The sequence below is a fragment of the Physeter macrocephalus genome, chromosome 5 (assembly GCF_002837175.3).
Source record: "Physeter macrocephalus isolate SW-GA chromosome 5, ASM283717v5, whole genome shotgun sequence".
Classification (NCBI taxonomy): domain Eukaryota; kingdom Metazoa; phylum Chordata; class Mammalia; order Artiodactyla; family Physeteridae; genus Physeter; species Physeter macrocephalus.
In genome coordinates, this window is record NC_041218.1 from 93,297,215 (window position 1) to 93,318,634 (window position 21,420).

Below are 21,420 nucleotides of genomic sequence, written 5' to 3' on the forward strand. Positions count from 1 at the left end.
AGGGTTTGGGGATAATGGTGTTCTGGTAAGCTAATACCCCCTGCCACACACTGGCGTGTATTATATTTAGGAATGAAGGATGCCAGGATTTCAGTACTGAAGAATGAAACATGCAGAGAAATAGCTTGATATTTAATTAATGAAATGTACACTAAGTTCTGGGATTAAAAGTCTAAGTGTCTGGACTGAAATCCAGGGACTTGTGACCAACTAAACTGGCAAGTCTTCTCCTGTTGTGTGGCTTCTCATGGTTTTTTTTCATGTTGGAGCCTCAGTTTTCACATCTATGCAATGGGGATAATAATTGTATCTGCCTCGTAGGGATGTTGCGAGGATTAAATAAGAAAATGTTTATAAAATCCTGGCACTCACTTGTTAATGTTGATGGTTCCGGTCATTAACTTCTCAAGGTAAGAATAGTGCCTTAGTACCTATGATACATATGTTGTACCTGACACATAAGAAGCACCCGGCATGTATTTACTGAATGAATGAACAGGATCATAAGTGTTAGTGGACATCAACTGTTTTCAACACATCTACAGATTGTAGAAGAGCTCAACATTGCAGCCTGTTCTTTCTCTCACCCCCATCTGACTCCTACTGATTCATGAAAAAGTAATTCTGATGACAAACTATTCCCTAGCTCTGGTTACCCTCTCACTTAAGAGAAGAATTAGTTCTCTAGTAACTGAATCTGCTCATAGATATGAAATCTACAGCATTTCCTGCAAAATAAGTAATTTTCCTTTATAAATTAAGTACAAGTAATGGGTTCCCTCACAGATTTTAAAATAGTAGCCAAAATTAGTCTTTGTCCCCATAATTGGAGGCTAATTATTTCCTATCCTCACTGAGTAGGTGGCCACCCTCCTGGCATGAGTTGGGCAGCTGGCTGTGGTTCCTGTCCCCAAATCTCCATCCATCTCACCAATCCACAGAGCCCTACATCCACAGTGAGATGTATGTGGCTCATGATAGACGATGAATGATGGTTAAGTAATTGCGTAGAAGAAAGGAAGGAAGGAAAGGAGGGAGGAAGGATACCAGGTCCTCTGCTTCAATAGGAGAGGGGAAAGCTCACCAAGGTACTGGGAACCCGGAGGTGTGGTGCTGGGAAAGCTCACCAAGGGACTGGGAACCCGGAGGTGTGGTGCTGGGAGATAACAGATTGCCTAGAAAAGGGGATCTGGCTGGACAGAGCAGACTTTTCTGTACGTCATATGCATAGTATCACCTCAGTCTGGCCTAAGTATCCTCTGAACATGACTGAGCAATTTGCCAGCTGGAGTGAATGAGCGTGGATATGAAAGTTCCTTAAGTTTTTGGACTTTTAATTTCTATTGGCTTTATGTGTCTCCTTGAAGGCAAACATCTTGCACTAGGCAGTACTTGGGCCCGGGGCAACCTTCTCTGCTGCTTCCTCTCTGGTCGCTTTGCTTCTGGCTCCCTGTCTCCTTCTCTCCTTTGTTTCAGAGCTACTAGGCTTCACCTCGGCCAGGCCCCAGCTGCCTCAGCAGAGAACCCACTGGTCGTCTAATCACAGCAGAGAGTAGTCCCCACCCCCTCAGCCTCTCTCCTAACTAGTTATGGATCTTAGGAGAGCTTTTGGCAGAGAAGGTAAAGTTTCTGAAGCCTCCTGGACTCCTGCTACTACCCGCCTTCACTCGGGCTGCTTGTGGGGCAAAGCTCCGAGCCTGCATCCGTGCAGCTGTGGGCGGTGCGGGAGACATGGTCCCCCCTCTCAGCAGGCTCGTGTGGCATTCTGAATCTGCAGAAAGACTGGTAAATTTATGTTCTCTGAGATTATCATGGCAACCATGTATACAAAGTGTTATCTGAATTGTTATCAGGTTGCTGACTCAGTAATGCAGCAGGATCAGTTATGTGCTATGAGAATTTATTTCCCAAGAACATTACAAGGGTCTGCTGTCCGGGAAGGGGGATGGGCCCTGTTTCCTCGAATGGCAAATGACTAGAAGTTTGGCCTCTTGAATGGACACCAAAAGGCTATGTCTGCAGTGTATCCAAGTGCAATCCAGGCTTTACTCTAGCGGACTGAGGGTCCACATTTTCTTTAATTTCTCTGCCATAGCTACTAAATGTATGGCTTTAGCAAATAATTCTCACTTGTCTCAACAGTATTGAGCAGAAGGGGGGAAGTTGGAAGTGTCACGTGTGCCCATGAACAGGCTCTTGCACGCACGTGTCCAGCAAGCACACGTCCAGAGGGGGCAGGACGGACCCTGGTTATGGGACACGTATGTCTTTCAGGTTGCCGGCGTCATCTCGGCTGGGATCGTGATGATAGCCATCGTTGCCCTGGGCAAGTTGTTGGAACCCTTGCAGAAGGTATAACCCTGCTTCTCGCCACACCGATTACATACTACCCCTTCACTGCTCTGCCACCCGAGAAATAACAGGGAATTTAGAAGTCATCACATGGAAAACCATTCCCCTGAATAACTCAGCCTTCCCTGTCTCTCTTGGCAGTCGGTCTTGGCAGCTGTTGTAATCGCCAACCTGAAGGGGATGTTTATGCAGGTGTGTGACATTCCTCATCTGTGGAGGCAGAATAAGACTGATGCTGTAAGTCACTCACCATCCATTTTTCTCTGAAATAAGAATTGCTTCTTATATGCTTCTTGCCATATTATTACATCCCCTTATCTCCTAAGTGTTACTTGCGTTTTGGGAGCCAGAGCAGAAATTAGAATTTTGTGGATAAGCCAGAGCTGGGAAGCCTTCCACATGAGCTGTGATTTGTGAAGGTCCTGTATCTCTGGGAAGATCCATTTCCGTCAAGAATCCCGTATGAGCTCCTTCGTATGCCCTTGGCCTTCTAAAGCCAAAACACAAACAAACAAATTTTTTTAAAAAAACCCTCTAATTTAGAAAGACAAACAAAACAAAAACAAAGCAAAAACAAAATACGAAACCCCACGTTGATTATAATTTTCATTAAAGTAACCTTTACAAGTCTTCTGAGGGAGAGTTAGAAAAAAAAAAAAAAGAAGAAGAAGCTAAACGCTTCAGAGTTCTGCCCAAATTTAAACCAGAACAGATAAAAAGAATGGGAAAACTCCCTATATATCTATATGGAAAGATCTCCAAGACAAATTGTGAAGTAAAAAAGAGACCAGTGCAAAATGAAAGAGTGTGTATAACACACTAAAAGAAGAGAAAATAATATATGCTTTGTAGTCATATTTGCTTGTATTTGCCAAAAGAAATGCTGGAGAAAAGTGTGCACATGTGAGCACACACACAGAAATAAACGAGGACACAAGAAAGGAGAGTGGTTGAGAATGGACGGAGAAAGGAGAGAGTTACAACCAAAATTTTTCACTGCACCCTTTTTGTTTCTTCGGCCGTGCCACGCAGCATGCCAGATATTAGTTCCCCGACCGGTGATCAAACCCGCGGCCTTTGCAGTGGAAGCGCAGAGTCTTAACCCCTGGACTGCCAGAGAAGTCCCACTGCACACCTTTTTAATACTAATTTTATTTTGAACCATGTCAGTATATTACCTATTCAAAAATTAAATTTAAGAAAATTTAAATGGAACAGCTGGCCTTTACTTGGAAGGGCAATTTCCACTTCCACTTAAAATATGCAATGAAGTCAGAATATTTTACAAAGCTGTAATTTGTTTGTGGACAATTGATCTTATTATTTTTACAGGTAATTGCTCACCTGATGGTACCTGATGAATTACCATAATTCCTTTCATTTCCATGTTTTCCTAGGTTATTTGGGTGTTTACGTGCGTAGCATCCATCTTTCTGGGGCTGGACCTTGGTTTACTAGCTGGCCTTATATTTGGATTTCTGACTGTGGTCCTGAGAGTTCAATTGTGAGTAATATAAGATCCAGGTTATCTATAAACAGGACAACACACCCTGAGATTTCTTATATTTCTTTATTGTGATAAATACAATAAAAGCACTCCCTTTCATAATAGTTACTATATATTGAGTGCTTCTACAAATTAAGCGTATGGTGCTTTACACACATTATCATATTTAGTCTTCAGAAAAATCCTGTGAACAGGTTTTACTCTCCTCATTCTAGTAAGATAACTGAAGCTCAGAAAGGTTAAGAACCTTCCCCAAGATCAGCTAGCCAGTGGCAGAGACAGGATTTGAACCCAGATGTATCTCACCCCAAAAATCTATGCACTTATTCACATGCTCTACTGCTATGCTCTCCTCCAAGTCATGGTAAGACTAAAAGTACATGATTCAGCAAAAGACTGTGTAGTTTCTTTTAAAAATGAGATGATGTCTGAGAGGCGCTGGGCCCAAGCGTTGGGGCCAGACAGCTGCTAAATATATTATAGCTCATTTTCTTTTGAAGCTAGTAACCCAGAAGTTATGTAACAACCCAGAACAGGAGACTTTACAACAGTTGACTGTAGCCAAAATTCATTCAAATCTGCCAAATAAGGTATGTACCCAATAAGCCATACCAGTTATGCAAAGTAGACATAATTAGGTCATCTGCAGAGTGAAAGAAGCAAAGACACAGTTCAAAGTAATGGAAAACAATCTGTGAGGCAGCCGAAAGATGTATGTTTTTTCATTTGTTTTGTTTTGACTTTCAAAAAATTTTTTTATTAAAAAAAAATCTTTTTTTTGGCCGTGAGGTTGACGGAATCTTAGTTCCCCAACCGGGGATACACAGACCCTCGGCAGTGAGAGCGCGGAGTCCTAACCACTGGACCGCCAGGGAATTCCCTTGTTTTGACCCTTGAGAGGTCTTTGGTAGATGCCCTTCTGAAGCAGAAGCATGCTTCTCTCCTTCCTCAAAACTTCTGTTATCTTCCCAGACTTCTGGTCCCTTCTTTGCCTCTGCTTGGGCCATGAAGGAATACGAAACCTGGGGAAACCTCAACACGGATGTCTTCAGCTTAGCATAAGTCCACCTTTCCCGTTCCACCAACCAATTCTCCTTCCCTCCCTCCTTCCCTCCCCCGGCATGTTGGAGCCTACCCAAAGGCTTGTGTTTACTGCCTCAGCACCCTTAGATGGTTGCCCAAGGGCCCGAAAGAATTCACAAGCATCCAAAGTACCCAGTGTGCTACTGGGAAACACCTAAGAAACTCTCCTTGGAAGAGAGTTTTGTGCCCTGGATGCCTCCGTGTTTACTTTTACTTGTGTGAGTGTGATTGGGGGAGAAGGGTTTTGTAGAGAAAGACTATACAGTTTCTAAGCTTTAAGTTAAAAATCAGCACTGCACAGCGAGCTGAGGAAAATCGGTGGCACCGTTTAGCTGCAGATTTGGTAACGAGGCTTTGAGCCAACAAAAAGCAGTATCCTCCACAGTATTTAATTTCCAGTAATTATAAGGCTGATCCAGAGAGCACATTGCTGAGAGTACCCTAAACAGACACTCTTTCTTCAGGAATTGTATTTAGCATATGTCCCTAGTCACACTTGAAGAATCATGGAATTTATGTGATTGCATCAGAAACAGGAAATCAACAGTCTGGTGGATGGGAAGGACTTATGTCTGGCCCTCCCAGGCTCCTATTTCTATGAAACGAGACTAATTTGATCAGTGCAGACTCTCCATACTTCATCAGAAAGTTGCTATAAGTCACAAGTAAGTTCTAGGCACCATGCCAGGCAATGAAGACCCAAAGATAAAGGCTGTGCTCTTCCCTCCAGGGCCTTCTTGAACTTCTCTAAACAGTTTACTCACCAGTAAAAATGAGGATAATACTGCTGATCTTTCAGGGTTACGGTAGGGCTCAAGTAAGATTTAACATGTGTGAAAGCTCTTTGCTTATCCTATAAAGTCGTACACATATGAAAGTATGATGCTTCATTACTTCTTGCAGGCATCAGAAATGAGGCACACTTCCTTCTTCTCCCCAGATCCTACACAAACACCGGCTGTTCACTTCAGAGTTAGCTACCGGAAAATGTCATCTGCGATAAAGACAGAGTCCAAAAACACCCAAATTATGGGCTCTTTAGTATCTGTAATTTCTTCTAACTTTTTATTCCAAAATATGCCTGTTCCAAAAAATCCTGACCTTAATTTTTCCTTCTTTCAGCCCCTCATGGAACAGCCTTGGAAGTATCCCTAGCACAGACATCTACAAAAGCACCAAGAATTACAAAAACGTAAGTGCCTTTGTGAGACATTGGCTGGACTTGGGTTTGCTAAGCTGGATTTTCAGGGGTTGCATATTTCTCTTTCAGTATGTTAGGGATAAGGTAGCCAAAAACGGAGGCTACTTCTGTTGGGAAAGTCCAGAAGTCCACTGGGGGGGTGTCATGAAAACTTTCGATCCAATGTGCCCTCTGATAGCCTAGGCTTATGTGAATTTTGTCCATGCCAGTTAAAATGTCATTTTAATGTCAAACCATTGTACAGGGAATTTTTTAAAAAATAGGCAATTCAATTATTTCCAGAAGTTGAACTAAAATTCTCGTCCTCTGAGTGAAGGGTGTCAAAAGACACAAACTTCCAGTTATAAAATAAATAAGTCATGGGAATGTAATGTACAGTGTGAAGACCATAGTTAATAATACTGTATTGCATATTTGAAAGTTCCTAAGAGAGTAGATCTTAAAAGTTCTCATCACACAAAAAATTTTGTAACTATGTGAGGTGACAGATGTTAACTAGATTTATTGTGATGATCATTTTGCAATGTATACAGATATAAGGTTGTACACCTGAAACTAATATGTCAATTATAACTAAAAAAAAAAAAAAAAAAAGACAGTGCCTCAGAGACCTCTAGGGCAAAATAAAACATATGTTGTAACAACATTCCCAAAAGAGAAGAGGAAAAAAATAAAACAGACAAAATATTGAATAAGTATCAAAACTTTCCCAAATTTGAGGAAAACCACAATGTACACATCCAAAATGCCCACTGAACCCAATTAATGTACACACAAAAATCCACACCTAGAAACACTACAGTAACACTGCAGAAAGCCAAGATGTTAACAGCAATTTTTTAAGCAGCAAGAGGAAAAAAATTTCTATTTCTCTGCTATGTTATCCTTATCCTCTATGATACTGTCTGAAATCCCTGTAAGATTTTCTTCATTCAATTCTAAGAAGAGACGTTCATGTTCTCTGTCACAAAGAACCTTATTTGACATTTTTCTCTATCCTTGGAATCGGAAGAAATAATATATAATACAGAAAATAAAAAACGAAGAAAATAAACATTCCACTGATGGGCTTATGTTGCCTGCAAATAAGAGTGCTTAGTGACCACCAGAAGGAACAAACATGAAAAAGCAGAGAAAGAAAGAAAATTCCAGGGGGCGGTCCAAGATGGATTCTGGAACAGGAAGATTCTGAACTCACCTCCTCCTATGGACACACCAAATCTACAGCTACATATGGAATAATTCTCTCTGAAAAAGAACTGAGGGCTTCCCTGGTGGCGCAGTGGTTGAGAGTGCGCCTGCCGATGCAGGGGACGCGGGTTCGTGCCCCGGTCCGGGAAGATCCCACATGCGATGGGCCCGTGAGCCATGGCCGCTGAGCCTGCGCGTCCGGAGCCTGTGCTCCGCAACGGGAGAGACCACAGCGGTGAGAGGCCCGCGTACCGCAAAAAAAAAAAAAAAAAAAAAAAAAGAACTGATAACTAGCTGAACAGCTCCTCCACAACAAGGGATAAAAGGGCCACATCGAAACAAGTAGGAGAGGCAGGGATGCAGTCTCTCCAAAACCGACCCCTGGCTCCGCGTCCCACAAGAGGGAGGAATGTCCTAAGTTTGGAGCTACTCCCCGAGGAGCAAGGGGTTTGTACTCCACATCCCTTGGGACCTGCACCAAAGCGTCGAGGCCCCCAAAATGTCTGGTTTTGGAAACAAATAAGGCTTACATTCAGGGGCCCCGAGGGGACTGTGGGAATGTGAGATACTCCTTTGGAGGGGCTCACACGTGGGCTCACTCGTCCTGGGACCCAGCACGAAGGCAGCAGTTTGAAAGTCACTGGACTATATGTGAAGGAGATTCATTTGCTAATCTTAAAGCATCTGCCAGAGGGGCAAGGGCCACTTGGGACTTGCTTCAGGGATGGAGGCGCTGGCAGTGCCATTTTTGCGCTCTCCCTGTACCTTGCTAGTGTAGGCGGGTGCACCCAGGCACGACCTCAGTAAAGCCACAGGTCTGCTCCGCTCCCAGCACTCTTCTCTTGCGTCACTGAAGCTGCAGCATGCCCCACCCTCAGCTCCTGCAGCCATACTAAAGCTGGTAGGTGAGCACAGTCCACACAAGGAACACCCCTTGGTTGCCTGGCCCTGGCGGCCCAAGGGCCTTGCATGCCTGGGCCCCACAGGACTGTTAACAGTTGGAAAGATAGTTCTGGGCAGGCTACCACACCCAGGGTACTACAGAGATAGCAGACAAAACATACCCCAGTCCACCTGTGAAAAAGGCCCATTTATTTACCCTAGAGCTTTAAGCTGAGTGACAGGCTTCGGGTTTGCCACACGTATAGAGGTTACAGAAATGCTCTCAGGTAGTGTAGGCAGGGAGACATCATTCTCACACCCTCCCTTGGCCTCACCACAGCTTGTGGTACCTCCCAGAAAGGAGTTCATCTGAAGCTCCAATTTTTGCAACCATCACCCAGGAGACACCTCCACGTCTCCTGAGGTCAGTAATTGTGGTTCCACAAGACTGTGTATATTTGCATACTTTAAAAGCTGCTGCCTGAGTATCTGGCTTCCAATCAGCCTGAAACTAGGTGCTGAATGAGATCCCTCCCCTTGGAACACTGACAGGTCTTGGCACACCCTCAACAACTGGGGCCTATCAAAACTAAACCAGGCTAGGGACTTCCCTGGTGGAGCAGTAGTAAAGAATGCACTTGCCAATGCAGGGGACACGGGTTCGAGCCCTGGTCCGGGAAGATCCCAAATGCCGCGAAGCAACTAAGCCCGTGTGCCACAACTACTGAGCCTGCGCTTTAGAGCCCATGAGCCACAACTACTGAGCCCACAAGCCACAACTACTGAGCCCACATGCTCCAACTACTGAAGCCCACACGCCTGGAGCCCATGCTTCGCAACAAGAGAAGCCACCGCAGTGAGAATCCCGTGCACCACAATGAAGATAGCCCCCACTTGCCGCAACTAGAGAAAGCCTACGTGCAGCAACAAAGACCCAACGCAGCCAAAGAATAAATAAATAATGAAATGAAAATTTAGAAAAAGAAAAAAAAATAAACCAGGCTAATTAGACAAGCACAAAGGTTTGAGAGACACCCAAGAGCTACGGCAAGGTTGAACAATAAGGTTCATGTCCTACATATGCCACTCCTTCAAGACTAGAAGACTAGAATAGGTAGCCATTTTGCCTAACACATAGAAACAAACACAGAGAATCAAGCAAAATGAGGAGGAAACAGAGGAATATGTTCCAAATGAAAGTACAAGACAAAATTTCAGAAAGAGACTTTAATGAAACAGAGATAAGTAATGTACCTGATAAAGTGTTCAAAGTAATGGTTATAAAGGTGCTCAATGAATTCTGGAGAAGAATGGATGACCACAGTGAGTACTTCAACAAAGAGATAGAAAATATAATAAGAAAGTACCTAACAGAAGTCAAGAGCTGAAGAATACACTAAGTGACCTGAAAAATACACTAGAAGGGTTCAGCAGCAGACTAGATGAAGCAGAAGAATGGATCAGCAACCTAGAAGACAGGGCACTGGAACTGACCCAAGCAGAAGAGCAAAAAGAAAAAATAATTTTAAAAAGTGAGGATGGCTTAAGGGACCTATGGGACAACACCAAGCAGAATAACATTCTTCATTTAGGTGTCCCAGAAGGAAAAGAGAGAGACAGAAAGGGGCAGAGAACCTGTTTGAAGAAATAATGGCTGAAAATGTCCCTAAACTGGGGAAGGAAACATTCAGGTCCAGGAAATACAGAGATTTCTAAATAAGATGAACCCAAAGAGATCTATATCAAGACATTATAAATAAAATGTCAAAAGTTAAAGATAGAGAATCTTAAAGACAGCAAGAGAAAAATAACTTGTTACGTATAAAGGAACCCCCATAAGATTATCAGCTGATTTTTTAGCAGAAACTTTGCAGGCCAGAAGGAAGTTGCATAATATATTCAGAGTGCTGAAAGGACAAAACTTCCAACCAAGAAAACTCTACCTGGCAAGGTTGTCATTCAGAATTGAAGGAGAGATAAAGTGTTTTCCAGATAAGCAAAAGCTAAAGGAGTTAATCACCACTAAACCGGCTTTACAAAAATGTTAAAGGGATTTCTTTAAACTTAAAGCATAAAAATTCCATCCAAAAGCAGCAGAGTACACATTCTTCCCAAGTGCACATGAAACATTCTCCAGGATAGATAATATAGTAGGCTAGGTCACAAAACAAGTCCAACCCATTTAAGAACATTGAAATCATATTAAACATCTTTTCTGACCACTATGATGTTAAGCTAGAAATCAATTACAAGAAGAAAACTGAAAAAAATGACAAATACATAGAGATTAAACAACATGCTATGAACAAACAATGGGTCAATGAAGAAATCAAAGGGGAAATAAAAAATTACCTTAAGACAAGTGAAAATGGAAATACAACATTCCAAAATCTGTGGGATGCAGCAAAAGAAGTTCTAAGAGGGAAGTTCATAGCAATTCAGGCCTACCGCAGGAAACAAGAAAAATCTCAAATAAACAATCTAACTTTACACCCAAAGGAACTAGAAAAAGAACAAACTCCTGTTAGAGGAAAGTTGAGGACTGCTGCCCAGCTTCTCTGAGCAGTTGTCACTCAGCTCCTAGCTGAATAGCCAGAAACTTAACTGAGTATTTAAGGCATGAAATGATTTAACCTCAGAAAAAAAAATTTTTTTTTAATGCTAGATTGAAGAACCTGAAGGAGTGAAGATTCTGAGATTTTCTAGTCCTATTTTTTACGGCAATGTTGATGGTTTAAAAAAATGTATCAAGTCCACAGTAAGTATTTTATCCCTAGAAATCTAGTTTCTAACTTCCTTTGAGACTTCATTCATTCTACAGGTATTTAAGGGGCTCAAACGTGGGCATAAGTTTCTATACCCTGTTCCCTTTGTACAGGGCATTAAGAATTATAACATCCTTGCCCTCAAATAACTTTCAATCTATTTGGGAATAGGAACAAACAATAATAACACATATGTTAAAATTCAGGTAGCAATAACTATGCTGGACAAAACCACTAGAGATGTCTCCAGGCAGACTTTGAGTAAGTTCCAAGTAAGTAGTATAGACAGTAAGTGTTAAGATTTCATGGAAGGGAGTGATCCGAGTTAGGTGGACTGATCAGGCTTTGTGTGGTGGTTGGGCAGAAGGAAGGAGATTATGGCAGGTGTTTGGGAACTATATGAGCTGAGAGGAAAATGTGGGAATGTGTATTGGGCAGGGGGTGGGGGAGGGGGGCAGCTGGAATAAAGGGTAAACAGTATAAGTGGAATAGATGAGTAGGAAATTCTGGTCTTGAATTCCATGCTATGCTTCGAAGTTGGAGTTTGCCTCTAGATCAGTGTTTTCCTGAAGTTCAAAGGAATGTTCATAGACTTTGCAACAACAAGGGCTTTGTCATGTCAAACAAATTTGGAAAACACAGACTTAAAGCTAAAAAGGTTATTTTTTGCTGTTTTTTTTTTTAATTGTCTTGGAGTCTTCAATATGCTACTGCCTTCCCTGAGTCTCTGGGTGGGTGGGTTAGGGTGGCCCAGTAGTGGAGACCTCCATCGGACCTCAGAATTTCTTTTCTGGCAGGACACATCAGCGTATTAATAATACCACTTGAGAAATAGCCTTTCCAGATAAAAATTGCCATTAATGAACATAAGGAACCAGACGTTTTAACTAACTTGACATTTTTTTCCAAAGGTTGGATTTGATGCCATTAGAGTGTATAATAAGAGGTTGAAAGCACTGAGGAAAATACAGAAACTCATCAAAAAAGGGCAATTAAGAGCAGCAAAGGTGAGGCAACATCATTCTTTCCCCTCTGAAATTCTCTCGTTTCTCAGATGAAATAAAAGCAGTTAGACTGTCTAAAATTAAATATACCCTCTTTGGTACCCAGATGTGTACAAGCAGATGACATATGTATGATGGAGAACAGCTGAGTTGTTCTTTTAGGCAAGAGGGAAGGGGAGAGAATAAAATGAAATCAGCAGGGCTCCTTGGAAACAAAGGGTGAGATTTTTTTTTTCTATCATGAAATAAACCTTATTTTTACTGAAAGGAACAAAACAAGTGCTAATTCAATGCCAGAAAATTACTCACAGCAGAAGGCAGTCATAAGTTCATAAACTTTTAGAGCTACAGTAGTTACCTTTTATTCAAACTCTCTTGTCAATGTATCTCTTGGCTAAGTTCTACTATCTTCCAGAAATCAAGCATTTCCTCTCTCCACTGCTCTTCCATTTTTCTTCCTAGAGATCAGAATTTGGGCAGAGGTAAACCTTATTCCCTAAGAGTTCATCCTCTTGATATTTTGCTTACCAAGAAGCAGTTTGTAGAACTTTTAAGTCATTTTAGATTAATTGTTGAAAGACATCCCAAATCATTAGTAATTGAGTTGACAGTGTTTTCTTTGTTTAGAATGGCATTATAAGTGATGCTGGTTCATTGAATAATGCTTTTGAGCCTGATGAAGACATCGAAAATCCAGAAGAATTTGATATTCCAACCAAGGAAATAGAGATTCAAGTGGATTGGAATGCTGAGCTTCCAGTCAAAGTGAATGTTCCTAAAGTGCCGATCCATAGCCTCGTGCTTGACTGTGGAGCTGTCTCTTTCCTGGATGTTGTTGGAGTGAGATCATTGCGTGTGGTAAGGTTCCGGTGTTTCGAATTACATATTTGGAGCTTTGGCAATAGTAAAATGATATGGGTTTCCTGGTCTTGCAAAAGGGTGATTGATTGCATGGGCTCTGTAATTTTTCTAGGGGAATGCTTTTGCAATAGAGAGTATTACTTTAAAGCACAGGCTGTGGAGCTGGACTACCTGGGGTTGAATCCTGGCTCTGCCACTTACTAGTGGTGTGACTTTGGGTAAGTTGCTTAATCTGTCTGTACCTCAGTTTCTCCATCTGTAATGTGGGGATAATGATGGTACCTACTTCATAGGGTTGTGATGAGGATTAAATGAGAAAAGTGAAGAGTGTCTGGCACATAGTCATACGTCAGCAAATATTAACATTTATTATGTTTTATTTTTCTGAGAATATATACGACATGGAATATGAAAAGAAAGAAAAATGGGCAAAATCTTGTGTTCAGTATTATGTTTTTATTTGTTATGCGAAGAGCAGCAGAATTAGAAACACGGTAGGACTGGTAAAGCCAGGCATTATCAAGGTTAGATCAGCAGGAAGCAGGTCAGGCATCTAGGAAGTGAAAGAGTTGAGGAGCATGCAGGACAGAAACATTCATATCAGAAACCGGGTATGCAAGCTCAACTTCAATGATTCTTCTAACACATAGCTGTAGAGTGCCACACGTGTGCCAACCACTTGGCCAGGCACAAGAAACTAATTGTGAAATAGCCATAGTCCCTACCCTCATGGGAGTAAGCAGTCTAAGGGGCAACGCAAATGTTAAGTAATCTTTTGAATAACAATTGCATTAAGTCCTCCAAAGCAGACTAACTGGATGTCAACTTGACTGGGAGTGTCAAGTTTAGGTGAAGCTTCAGGAAGGTAGGTATCAAGAGGACTGGGCAGAAAAGTAGGCAGGTTCAAGGGAGCAACAATCAGGTATAATAATATCAAACTACCCTCAACTGAGGTTTAGCTTAGCGGGGGCTTCTTGGTATCTCTGCAAGGGGGAGGATATGATTCCAGGGTGTGGGTACTAGGCAGGTCAGGTAGAAGAGTGACTGACAAGAGTGCGAGAATATGCTGATAGGTTCTATTCCAGGTCTCTTAGCAGACCTGGTTCATTTGAGAACACACTCTTGTTCTTCTTTGTGCATTTCACTCTAGGCATTGGCTCAGATCCACCATAGATTGTGTTGACCAAAGGGTTTAATGAATTACTTTGAGGAAAAGTCAATATATTTAATGCCAGAATATTTTCTGCACCTAACAAATAGTTGCTTTCAAATGCTATAATGACAATTGTGAAAACTCCAAACTTTATACTTGCATAGAGGTCTTGATCTTTTTTCCCCAGAAACTTCAAGTTCTGTTTTATTATTGTCCATAGGTCTTGTGCCTTGATTCTTTTAAACTTTTCATTTTGAGTTAACTGTAGATCCCCATGAAGATGTAAGAAGTAATACAGAGAGATCCTCTGTATCCCTTACCAAGTTTCTTTCAGTGCTAACATCTTGCAAAACTATAGTACAAAATCACAATCAGAATATTGACACTGCTACAGTCAAGATACAGAGGTCAGTTTTTACATTTGGCATCTGGTGGCCACAAATCCACACCCATATCACTTCCACTCAAAGATATAAACTCATACTCTTCTTTCCAACCAGCAGAGGCTGCATTAGGAAGCCTCCTGTACTCCTTTCTTTCTTTCCTTCCACAAATATTTATGGCGCACTTCTGTGCTATCCAGTGCTGTTGAGCGCTGGATGTTGCCACCTCTTGAGATATGGTCTTTTCATCCTAATCATCATCACTGTATGTTGAAAACCTCTATGGTTTTCCAATTTCCAATAATGAACTTTCTTCAAACTCCTGATTCACCATGACAGTGTTGGAAGTTTCTCCTGAGCAAGTAATTGAATGCTACTGAATTATGGGCAGATAAAGTTACTCATTGTTACAAATTCTCCTTTTTAAATTTTTAGATTGTCAAAGAATTCCAAAGAATTGATGTAAATGTGTACTTTGCATCACTTCAAGGTAAATGCATATACGTACATATCTATCTATAAGACTTTCCCTTAAGCCCTTTCTCCTACCTTGGAATGTGAGTACATGATGTCCAAAGGCCTTTCTTTCAAAAACAATTTTTATTGTGGTAAAAGATGTATAACATAAAATTTGCCATTTTAGTCACATTCAAGTGTACAATTAATTCAGTGGCATTAAGTAATTCACCATGTTGTGCAATCATCACAACTATATTTTCTTTCTTTCCTTTGTGTTTTTTTTGGTTAGTATAAAATTTATTACTGAGATATTTTGCACTGATTGCTTCTCTTCACATCTTTGAGATCCAGTGTGTATTTTACATTTAATGCACATTTTTTGTTGTTGTTGCTGTTGTTAATTTTTGAGTTTTAAAAAAATTTCTTTTTTTAATTGAATTTGAGTTAATTTACAACATTTTATTAGTTTCAGGTATATAGCATAGTGATTTAGTATTTTTGCAGATTATACTCCATTTTAGGTTATTACAAGATAATGGCTATAATTCCCTGTGCTATACAGTATGTCCTTGTTGCTTATCTATTTTACACATAGTAGGTTGTATAAAATAGATTGATCTATTAATCTCGTACCCCTAATTTGTCCCTCCTGCCTTCCCCCTCCCTTTTGGTAACCACAAGTTTGTTTTCTATATCTGTGGGTCTGTTTCTGTTTTGCGTATACATTCATTTGCATTTTTTTAAGATTCCACATACAAGTGATATCATAAAGCATTTGTCTTTCTCTGTCTGACTTATTTCTTTCACTAAACAAAATATTCCCTAGGTCCATTCATGTTGTTGCAAGTGGCAGAATTTCATTCTTTTTTATGGCTGAGTTATATTTCATTTCATATATGCCACATCTTCTTCTTTTTTTTTTTTTTTTTTTTTTTTTTTGCGTTACACGGGCCTCTCACTGTTGTGGCCTCTCCCGTTGCGGAGCACAGGCTCCGGACGCGCAGGCTCAGTGGCCCTGGCTCACGGGCCCAGCCGCTCTGCGGCATGCAGGATCTTCCCGGACTGGGGCATGAACCCGTGTCCCCTGCATCGGCAGGCAGACTCTCAACCACTGCGCCACCAGGGAAGCCCATTCTTCTTTTTTTAAAATTGGAGTATAGTTGCTTTACACTGATGTGTATGACACATCTTAATCTAATCATCTGTTGACAGGCACTTGGGTTTCTTCCATGCTATTGTAAATAAAATAGGACCTAATTAAACTTAAAAGCTTTAGCGCAGCAAAGGAAACCATCAACAAAATGAAAAGACAACCTACCAAATGGGAGAAAATATTTGCAAATGTTGTGACTGACAAGGGGTTAATATCCAAAATATACAGACAGCTACAAATAACAAATTCTGGAGAGGCTGTGGAAAAAAGGGAACCCTCCTACACTGTTGGTGAGAATGTAAGTTGGTGCAGCCACTATGGAAAACAGTATGGAGGTTCCTCAAAAAACTAGAGTTGCCATATGACCCAGCAATCCCACTCCTGGGCATATATCCGGACAAAACTATAATTCAAAAAGATACATGCACCCCTATGTTTATAACAGCACCATTCACAATAGCCAAGACATGGAAACAACCTAAATGTCCATTTACAGATGAATGGATAAAGAAGATGTGGTACATATATTCAGTGATATACTACTCAGCCATGAAAAATAGTGAAATAATGCCATTTGCAGCAACACGAATAGACTTACAGATTATCATACTAATTGAAAATTGAAGTAAGTCAGAAAGAGAAAGACAAATACCATATATATATATATATATATATATATATATATATATGCAGAATCTAAAATATGACACAAATGAACCTATCTACAAAACAGAAATAGACTCACAAAGATTGAGAGAAGACTTGTGGTTGCCAAGGGGGAGAGGGGGTGGGGGAGGGATGGATTGGGAGTTTGGGATTGGCAGATGCAAGCTATTATATATAGAATTAAACAACAAGGTCCTACTATATAGCACAGGGAACTATATTCAATATTCTGTGATAAACCATAATGGAAAAGAATATAAAAAAAGAATGTATATATATGTATAACTGAATCACTTTACAGCAGAAATTAACACAGCACTGTAAATCAACTATACTTCAATAAAAAAAAGATTTGAAAAAAAATACAGACAGCTCATACAACTCAATATCAAAAAATCAAACAGCCCAATAAAAAAGTGGGCAGAAGGCCTGAACAGACATTTTTCTAAAGAAGACATACAGATGGCTAACAGGCACATGGAAAGATGCTCAACATTGCTAATTATTAGAGAAATGCAAATCAAAACAACAATGAGATACCACCTCACATCTGTCAGAATTTCTATCATTAAAAGGTCTACAATTAAAAATGTTGGTAAGGATGTGGAGAAAAGGGCCCCCTTGTACACTGTTGGTGGGAATGTAAATTGGTGCAGCCACTGTGGAAAGCAGTATGCAGGTTTCTCAAAAAACTAAAAATAGAAGTACCATAGGATCCAACAATTCTACTCCTGGGTATATATCTGGAAAAAAATGAAAACACTAATTCAAAAAGATACATGTGCCCCAAAGTTTATCACAGCTATCTATTTTCAAAAATTTCATTGCCACAAACAGAAACTCTACCCATTAAATAATCACTCTGAAGGCCTTTTTGAACCTAGAAAGATTACTTCCAATTTGTGCCACAGAGCTGGTAATGCATGGAAACCTGTGTCCTGACAGCAGTGCAGGATCAGTGGAGAAAAACTGTCATGGGGAGAGCAGAGCTAGAGATGACTTAGACCCCTTAGAACTAGAGGAACTTCCAGGGTATGAGTCTGTTTCTGTCTATGTACAAGTGTGTAGGAAAATACTAGTGCTTAGGCTGAGTTCTCTAGAAGCAGAGCCTGAGATAAGGATTCTTGCATAAGTGATTTATTGAGAGAGTACAGTGGAAAATTCATGAAGCAGTGAGGGGAACAGGATAGGGCAGGGGGAGAAGACAAAGACATGGCTTCAGAATCCACTTAGTCTGACTTCACAGGGAACACACAGCAAGAAAAGCACCAGATGATTACCCTTCCTTGAGGGGAAGGGGGCTGGCCAGCCCTTTTACCTCCGGATCAGTCAGTCCGTGGCTGCAGGCCACCCGAGGGAGGGGGTGTAACCTCCCAGGCCTTTTCAGGTGAGACAGCTCCCACTGGCCAAAGAAAGTTCTCCAGAGAAGGGCACAGCTGTGAACAGCAGCCAGACTCATAGCAGCTGGAGGACGGGAAAAAGGGACGTGGCTGGGAAACACCACCATCTACTACAGCCAGTTATGGTATCACCATTCCATGTGCTACTGGAAAGGAAACTCTGTCTAGAGCAGGATCACATTTTGGAAATGAGAAAAAAGAATGAAAAGGAGGAGGTACAAAAACTTAGCACTGGTTGATGGTATAAAAATAGCTTTTCCTAGAGACTAACTAAACATTATCTCTTTCTTTTGAAGATCATGTGATAGAAAAGCTGGAGAAATGTGGTTTCTTTAATGATAACATCAGAAAGGACATATTCTTTTTGACTGTCCACGATGCTGTCCTCCATCTCCAGAACCAGGTGAAATCCCAAGAGGTTCAAGATTCCATTTTAGAAACGGTAAACTGTGAATCTTTCTACATATGTATCTTTCCTAAACTACCATGATTTCTGTAAATGGCAAAAATTCCACAAATCTAGGTTTGAATCCCAGCCCGGTGGGATTTTAAGGCATCTACTTAACTTTTCAGAGCCTTAGTTTTCTCATTAGTAAAATGGGAGTAAAAACATTTACCTTGCTGGGTACATATGAAGACTAAATGTGAGAGTTTATAGGAAAACACCTGGTATTAGCTAGTACAATGTTAGTTCCACAATGTGTGGGTTTACTAACAAAAGTAGGCATTAGCCGTAGTGACTTTTTAGAATATAGGCACCGAATCTTCGATCTTCTGTGATTTGTGTATAAAATGTAATTTAGGGCTTTCCTGGTGGCGCAGTGGTTAAGAATCCGCCTGCCAATGCAGGGGACATGGGTTCGAGCCCTGGTCTGGGAAGATTCCACATGTCGCAGAGCAACTAAGCCCATGTGCCACAACTACTGAGCCTGTGCTCTAAAGCCCGTGAGCCACAACTACTGAGCCTGCATGCCACAACTACTGAAACCTGCCCACCTAGAGCCCATGCTCCACAACAAGAGAAGCTACTGCAATGAGAAGCCCACCCACCGCAACGAAGAGTAGCCCCCATTCGCCCCAACTAGAGAAAGCCCGTGCGCAGCAACGAAGACCCACTGCAGCCAAAAATAAACAAATTTTTTTTTAAATGCCATTTAAATTCTCAGCAGTCTGGAAACTCTTGATTATCTATCTATCTATCTATCTATATATATATTTTTTTGGCTGCACTGTACGACTTGCAGGATCTTAGTTCCCTGACCAGGGATCAAACCCGTGCCCCCTGCAGTGGAAGCGTGGAGTCCTAACCACTGGACCACCAGGGAATTCCCTAGCACCGTCTTTAAATAGGATCCGTTAGGTTGTAAGTGATTTTTGAAAAAGAAAAAAAAAAATGAAAGCCATGAATCAGCCCAGAGTTTATTCCTCACAAAACAGGATAGACCTTGATTTTCCACAGGCCTCCTTATTTTGTCATTTCTCCTGTAAAATACCCAGGAGAGTTGAGCATTCTGATGTGGGTCATTGGGCTGGGCCTACTGCCTGGTACAAGAACCTCATCTCTCATGGACCTTCTCACTGTGAATTTGGGAAACTAAAACAAATGCCTATAAAAATAACAACAATAATAATTATTCTGGTGACACAGACAACTATATTTTAAATTGCTTTCCCTTTTTTCTAAGAGTGGGATAAGCAGATTCTTACTGTAGATTGGAAGTTAATATTTGAAGTGAAACTAATTTAGAAAAGAATAATACATTATTCTTTTTACCTATTGTTAGTGGAAAGATTGTTCTGCTTAATGCTGCTAGAGAATATACTAGTCCTAAATACCAAGACGTGGATCTTTTTTTTTTTTTTTTTTTTGCGGTATGCGGGCCTCTCACTGTTGTGGCCTCTCCTGTTACGGAGCACAGGCTCCGGACACGCAGGCTCAGCGGCCATGGCTCACGGGCCCAGCCGCTCCGCGGCATGTGGGATCTTCCCAGACCGGGGCACGAACCCGCGTCCCCTGCATCGGCAGGCGGACTCTCAACCACTGCGCCACCAGGGAAGCCCAAGATGTGGATCTTAAATACAAAAAAAAAAAAAAAAAAAAAAAAAAAAGGTGCTACATGCAAGATGCTCAGCTTTGAAAACTCATGAACCTTTTTAAAAAAATCTAACTTAAAGTTCTCTAACCCACAGGTAACAACAAAGCAAGATCATATAATAAGAACTGGGTTATTTATTTGTGAGATTAAAAGTAGCTAAGGGCTTCCCTGGTGGCGCGGTGGTTGAGAGCCTGCCTGCCGATGCAGGGGACGCGGGTTCGTGCCCCGGTCCGGGAGGATCCCACATGCCGCGGAGCGGCTGGGCCCGTGAGCCATGGCCGCTGAGCCTGCGTGTCTGGAGCCTGTGCTCCGCGGCAGGAGAGGCCACAATGGTGAGGGGCCCGCGTACCGCAGGAAAAAAAAAAAAAGTAGCTAAAAAGCCCTCTGAAATGTCACTCTTGCCTTGATATACATTTAGAGTGGCTTTGGGAATACCCTTTATGCATAAGACAAAGTCCAGATTGTTATTACTGGTTTCCTCTGTGTGGAAGATTAAATTACATACTACAGCTAAAAAGCAGAACTTTCCTGAACAACTACTTGGTTCATAGATGTTGGTTTCCATCTCCAATAACATTAATTCCCATCCAATTCAACTTGAGACTGTTTATGGCCATCACTCAGGAGCCCTTCACTGGGCATTCATTGCATGCTTGACGCTGTACCAAGTGCGCTTAGCTTGGCCATTGAAGGAAAACTACTATTGACTGCTGAATCATTTAGGCAGACAGGGTGACTTGTTAAGAGGCATACACTTCAGAGGTTGGGGAAGAAAGCTGCAAAGGAGGTTAGACAATGGAGAGCTATACTAGTTCACACTTGAATGTGAAAAAAATGGTATAGGGAGAATTCTAAGTGGGAGATATAAAAGGACAAGAAAGTGGAAAAGGATTTTGAAGTATGTAGATTATAAATGAGAGGCACCAGCAAAGCTTCAAATCGTTTTCAGTGAAGTATCAGGTAGGTTAATGCTATTACACCTCCAATAAATATTCTCCGTGTTCTCTTTGTCAAGATCACCCTCATCCAAGACTGTAAAGATCCTCTTGAATTAATGGAAGCAGAGCTGATTGAAGAAGAACTTGATGTCCAAGATGAGGTATGATCATTATGTTCATTCAAAGAAAATAATTTGGATTAAATAGAATAACACTTGTAGTATTAAAACTATTTGATAAGAACTATTCAGGGAGGGCTTCCCTGGTGGCGCAGTGGTTGAGAGTCCGCCTGCCGATGCAGGGGACACAGGTTCGTGCCCCGGTCC

At 41.3% G+C, this 21,420-nt stretch overlaps 1 protein-coding gene across 10 annotated transcripts in view; it reads left to right on the forward strand.

Annotated features, from left to right (window-relative positions):
* SLC26A4 (solute carrier family 26 member 4) overlaps nt 1-21,420 on the forward strand; it is a 55,451-nt gene that overhangs the window by 25,966 nt on the left and 8,065 nt on the right. For 7 of the 10 annotated variants that reach the window (XR_008617458.1, XR_008617457.1, XR_008617455.1 and 4 more), the window contains 10 exons: nt 2,275-2,352; nt 2,494-2,589; nt 3,750-3,856; nt 6,065-6,134; nt 10,882-10,974; nt 11,893-11,988; nt 12,613-12,843; nt 14,818-14,872; nt 18,357-18,502; nt 21,172-21,255. Coding sequence is in view for 4 of the 10 variants with exons in the window: in XM_055085087.1 (XP_054941062.1) it covers nt 2,275-2,352; nt 2,494-2,589; nt 3,750-3,856; nt 6,065-6,134; nt 10,882-10,974; nt 11,893-11,988; nt 12,613-12,843; nt 14,818-14,872; nt 18,357-18,502; nt 21,172-21,255 (1,056 nt within the window). In the remaining 6 variants the exon portion in view is untranslated. Of the gene's footprint in view, nt 1-2,274; nt 2,353-2,493; nt 2,590-3,749; nt 3,857-6,064; nt 6,135-10,881; nt 10,975-11,892; nt 11,989-12,612; nt 12,844-14,817; nt 14,873-18,356; nt 18,503-21,171; nt 21,256-21,420 lie in introns of those variants that run through there. The other 3 variants (XR_008617460.1, XR_008617461.1, XM_055085088.1) reach the window with 3 other exon arrangements.